We start from the raw sequence: 5,626 nt of genomic DNA, 5'->3' as shown, positions 1-5,626 counted from the left end.
GTGGCCTGATGCTTGTGAAGGAAGAAATTGAGAGGGTAATCGCCAGTCATCGCGGGGCAGTCATGATGGGACGTGGCGGGGTAATTTTTTTCAGTGGAGCCTGCCGTGATGCGTGATGCGCGCCGCCATGGAACAGCCAAACGGCCCCGCCACGGCGCGCCGGTCGCCCACTACGAGTCTCCTTTTTGGTCATCACGTTGGGTGGCTGTTTCCCCAGGATTCACGTCAGCGAACTTGCTCCCACATTTCAGCTTCGATCGTTTTTTGTATTTTTGGCGTCTATTGCTGTTGAAACAGTTTGCCTCCCAAACACTTGCTTCCATCCCCTTTACCACCCCACCGCCATTGTCTGGCCTGCGTCAATCGTCCGCTGGGCCGTGAGCCTTTGCTCCATTCGAACTGCCTGTTCAAGTCATCTGAGCCTGGAGACGACTTCGGCTCAGATGGGATGAGATACTATCCCTTAGAAGACCTTCTTGAGACTCCAACCAACGGCCATGACTCTCGCCGCCATATAGCAGCCAAGGGCAATGACGTACGACAGGCCGCCAAAGGCAATGACGGCACGCCATCCAACATCGGCGCGCCCGCCTGCCTCCAGAATTGCGCCGGCAATAGGCAGGCTGCTCAACGTTCCGAAACTGGCCACCATCATGGCCGTCGACAGGAATCGTCCGTAGTCACGAGGGTCACACAGCTGTCCCAGGCACACGGGGATCAACCCGAGGTTGCTGCCGCTGGCGAATCCGAAGAGAACAGCAAACGCAATCAGCATCGGCTCCGAGTCACCCGCCGGCAACCACAGTCCGAAAGTCGTGACGATGCACATGGCAATCGTAAAGATGATGACGTTGAACCGGCCGATCTTGTCAGCCACAAAACCCGGGATGAAACGGCCGAGGGCCGACCCGGCGTTCATGATCGACAGCAGCGTGTACGAGTCTGTCGCGTTGCCCGACGCCGAATACCGTGCCGCGTAGGACACGATGTACGTCAGCGGCACAAACAGCCCCCACTCCATGAAGAAGATGCCCACCGCCGAGATGGTGAACTTCATGTCCTTGAACACACTGAGATCGGGCCACACCGACGTCAGCTTGTCCCTGGGAGGCAGGCGGGAACGGATGAACAGATTCGCAGGCACCGCCAGTCCCAGCAGGATGAAACCTAGGATGCGCGCCGTCCATCCGAATCCGAGCTTCGGAAGAAGCTTCTGCAGCAAGACAGGAAACACGATACCACCGATCGAGCCGGCCGTAGCCGCGATACCGGTGGCGAAGCCCCGCTTGACGTTGAAGAAATGAGCGATCGCTCCGTACGCTGGCGTGTTGAGGAGCGCACCGCCGAGCCCTCCCATCACCGAGTAGGAGAGCATGATCTGGTAGTAACCTACACATACAACTTAGCCTGGATCCTTCCCTATGTACGGAATGTGGGTCTTCCTACCTTCGCACACGCTGAGAATCAGCAAACTGCCCGCCATGAGCACGCCACCGATGGCGACGACGAGACGAGGCCCGTACTTGTCGAAGACGGGCCCCACCTGAATGCCGACGAAGAAGACAACAAACAGGTATAGACTGAAGATCCATCCAATCTCCGACGCCGTGTAGTCGGACAGTTGGTTTTCAGAAAAGTACGACTCAAACACGGCAGCCGTGTTGATGAGTCCGAATACGGAGAGCATGGCACAGAACGAACCGAACACCACGAGCCAGGCCTGCAGCCCGCCCTCGGGGAACTCGAGTTTCGTCTCCAGCCTCGTCAATGCTGCCGTACCAGGAAGGTCTCCGTAGCGGAGAGCCGGGTCCTTCTCGGGGTCATGACCATGGCCGCCGTGGCCGTGGTCGGAGCCATCATGGCTGTCACCCGCTCCCGAAGAAGTCCCGGTCCCTCCCCTCGAAACCTCAGTGGCCTGTTCCGGCGAACCGGAATGGTTTTTTAGGCAGCTGTCCTCTGCATTGCAGGTCTTGTATGTCATGGGCGACAAGTAGTCGACGTCTTCACTGTTGCTTGACCACGATCCTGAGCGCGGCTTGTCCGTCGGTGGAAGTCTCTTGAGACGATGTTGATGGAAGAAAAGAAGTCTCTTGAGGGCCATGGTGGGCGACAGGCCTGAAATTTATTCTTCGATGCACTGCACTGCGAGGAGGGGGGGTGGAGAGGGAGGGGGGCGGCCGCGGCCAAGAGGCTAGCGGCGTCCAGGGGACGTTTTGCCGATGCGTTTAGGCGTTGGGCTGTTGATCGTGGGCGGATGGGTGTGTGGATGAGTGAGCAGCAACCCACCAGGCACATGCGGCAATCCTTCAAAGGCCGAAGACGCGAGGACTGAAGGGCGTGAAGACGCTATGCTGTTAGGGGTATTGGCGATGGGGAGCCCGCTATGACTGGGCAAATGCCTTGGACTAATGCAAGCCCGACGAAAAGTTTTCCCTGAAAGGCAATCGATGACCAACGCTAATCGACGCAAGGGAACGAAGACTCGACATTTTATTTACACCTCCAATACCTTTTTCCAACGATACAAGATGGTTGGTTACTCGATCGGCATCCGTACCGACCCCTTCAGTCTGTTGGCATCTGATCCCGAACCTGTCATACTTGCTGTCCTGCCCGTTCTCTTTCGCTGTCACGAGAATCACGAAAAAGCGCACTGGTCGGGCGTCCCTCGCATCTTTCGCTTAACGTAATAACTGCCGGCCGGTTACGTGCCGTTTGTCTGAGACCTCTCATCCGTGACGCTGTCTCAGCCCGGATGCGGCCGCCCCAGCTGCTCGGAGGCCCCCGGCCCAGCTATTTTCACCCGCCCCGCTCTCCGACGCCGACAGTTTGGGTTTGCAGCCACCGAAGCCTGCCAATCTGCGCCCGCCCTCCATGTGCGGATCGGTCCGCGGGAACCCGCTAATCGCAATCAATCCCACGCGCTTGGGCATGCCACCCGACGCCGACGGATGAGAGCAGCATCGCAGGTATCTCTGTAGTCGAACTGTGTGTACACGGGCTGTGTGTGGCCTTGCTCGATTTGCTTGGTAGGTCGTCCGAGATCAGGTCCACATGAAGGCGGCTGCTGGGCCCATACCCTTGTGTTGCTCCGGGACGAAGTTGGAGACACAAAGAGGCCCCATTGATTTCCAGGCATCTCTTTACGAGTTTAGCTTGCATGGTTGTTTACGGCCTTTAGGTGATCAATGCTTGAAATTCTGGTCCATACTGATGGTGCTTGTCGAGTGACCCGACGTTGGCGTGACGAGAAGTTGTCATTAGCTTTTTTCGTTTCATGGTGGCCACCAGCGACGTGGTCAAATTGACGGCATGTCTGCTTGCAGCATGCCTGACCGCCATCTCATTGCAACCAACGAGCTGAAGGGTGCAGCACGAATTGAACGAGCCTAGTCTGTCCTGCGGGCACGGCCAACAACGGATTGACACATTTCTTTTGACTGACGCTGCATCATTGCATCCCATCAGGGTAGCAGGCCTAGGCATGAAGCAATCGGTATCACCAAAAAATTGCACGCAGGAGCATGCCTGCCGCGTCAAACAGACTCCCTGGTTGCAGAATTCTTTCTACCAAAGCGATCCTATTCACACAAATATCACACTAGTCAATGGCCGGCGAGTAGCAGTTGCAGCAGACGTTGCCGTACTACAAGCTAGTCAAGCAGTCGGACCTTTCTGAATGTCGACCAATATAGTGTTGACGTAGGAGCGTTGTAGTGCTACAAGCGCGAGAGCTTGCTCTACATGAGACTTCCGTACCCGTTCTTTGGCGGGCCTATGTTGGTGGCAGGCAGTGACGCGTAGCAAAAGCTTTGCCTGAAAATGTGCGCCAGAGTCAGATGCTGGAGGCTGCTATGATCGGGCTGAGATTTCAAACTTGGTGTCTCTCGCGAGGCCCTTTCGCAGCTCACACCCGTTGGCTCCACTGGACAAGAAATCACTAAACCAAGTGGTGCTCTGGCGATCAAGGCATCAGACAGATCGTCGCGGGGGACGGTGCAACTTGTCCCCATCCCTCTGTCCACTCTGACCGAACTTGGATGGCGTTTTCCTGTCGATTACATGTCGTCTGCCGGTGGGGTTTGGCTCGTTGAAGCCTGCTGTAGCAAACCTTCAAGGGGTTCGAGACCTTGAGACCAGTGCTGAGCCCTGGGTTTCGACATCATCAAGCCCGCCCCTGACGTTGAATGGTCACGCCGAGAAGCTCTATCCTCAGCCAGGCAACGGCGCGATGTGACCCAAGGTGGCAATCCCAGTCGATATTAGCGCCGTGACCTACGAATCAGTGCTCATAGTGTCCAGAATTCGGTTGCGCCTTCGACGTAGTCTGAATTGAATGATGGACAAAGCTTCAGTCTATTCCTTGATGATATCGTCCATCTCGTCTAGCCTGTCCGTCCCGTTTTTCTTGTACTTGCTCAACGCAACGTCGCGGACTGTTTCCGCCTCCTGTTCTGAGCGAATCTGCCTTCATTGCGTCATAAGAAGTGCTTTCCATTGCAAGGGTCTGGGAGCATGCCATCATCGGCCACGAACGTGCGCTGAGCCCAGGAGATTGGTCTCGGTCAAGCATCAACCATAAAACGCGGGCCTGCGTGCTAGTTCTCTGCTTTCAACCACAAGCAGTTCAGACTCGCTTTCATCTGCTACTGAGCTTTGATTTGGAAATCGATCACCATGAGATTGACATTGGTGGCAGCCCTGGGCTTGGTGGCCAGCGTCTTCGCGACGCCCTTTGCCAAGCCCCGAGTAGCGGCAGCTTGAGTCGCAAGCCTCGGTCATTGAGACGCTGCGTCAGGAAGTCATCAGCCAGACCACGATCATCAGTATGCCGCCACAACCCCTCCCCTAAAGTGTATGATGAAAGCCCCTATGAGAATCTAACCTGCGTAAACAGACGCATCACTGGCCGACGCGTCCGAGGACCCCAGCCAAGCAGAGGTTAGTGCCCTCGCGGCGGTCATCAACCCGGCCTTTGAAGCCATCACCGCCGCCATCGGCTCCGCCACGAGCAACGTCAACAGAGGTCGTCGTCTCCGGCGCCAGGAAGACGACGGGGAAGAAGGAGCGTCTTGCGATGCGCAGTGCCTGACGGAGAGGGTGCTCGAGGTCGTGTACGAGATTGTCAGCACGGTGCGCGCCGTCATTGAGCGCATCGGACTCGGTATGTCCTACATTTCCCTTGGTCCACTCGAGCTCGCAAAACTCGATGTTGCTTCTCCTAACCTGGCCATGACGCTAACGCTAACGCGGAAAACAAAGGCCCTGTGCTACTGCGCGTCAACCCGCTGCTGTTGGCCCTCAGCGCGTTGGTGCTGGCGCTGAACGTGCTTGTCACCGGTCTGTTGGTCACTGTCACTGCTGTCGTCGCGACGGTTCTGGGTGGTCTCGGTCTCGGGCTGCTGCTTTTGGGGTGGGGCTAGAGAATGCGGGCATCTTGTGTCTGCTCGATCGAGGTCCAGGAAACAGGACGAGGAGACGAAGCGGGGGGGGGGGGGCTTCCCATTGGATCGCATTGTCTGTACATGTCGTTTCGTATGGATTTCGGTTGCACGGGAACAATGGATGGGCACGTCTTTGAAAGGACTCTGGTCGTGCGGAGGGTCTGATCCAGGAATGGGTGGGA

At 56.8% G+C, this 5,626-nt stretch overlaps 2 protein-coding genes across 2 annotated transcripts; one reads left to right on the top strand and one right to left on the bottom strand.

Moving 5' to 3' along the window:
* Positions 1–463: 463 nt before the first annotated feature.
* Positions 464–2,101, bottom strand: VDBG_07086 (riboflavin transporter MCH5; the record flags this gene model as incomplete). Its single annotated transcript, XM_003002469.1, has 2 exons — positions 464–1,320; positions 1,447–2,101. 2 exons carry the CDS (start codon positions 2,099–2,101, stop codon positions 464–466), a joined length of 1,512 nt encoding a protein of 503 aa, XP_003002515.1.
* A 2,576-nt stretch (positions 2,102–4,677) lies between these two features.
* Positions 4,678–5,423, top strand: VDBG_07085 (conserved hypothetical protein; the record flags this gene model as incomplete). The annotated part of the gene is made up of 4 exons (XM_003002468.1): positions 4,678–4,692; positions 4,754–4,826; positions 4,898–5,164; positions 5,263–5,423. 4 exons carry the CDS (start codon positions 4,678–4,680, stop codon positions 5,421–5,423), a joined length of 516 nt encoding a protein of 171 aa, XP_003002514.1.
* Between the last annotated feature and the right edge of the window lie 203 nt (positions 5,424–5,626).

The sequence above is a fragment of the Verticillium alfalfae genome, genomic scaffold (assembly GCF_000150825.1).
Source record: "Verticillium alfalfae VaMs.102 supercont1.9 genomic scaffold, whole genome shotgun sequence".
Taxonomy (NCBI): domain Eukaryota; kingdom Fungi; phylum Ascomycota; class Sordariomycetes; order Glomerellales; family Plectosphaerellaceae; genus Verticillium; species Verticillium alfalfae.
Note: the sequence above shows the minus strand (reverse complement) of the source record. Positions and strands in the feature narration are given on the sequence as shown.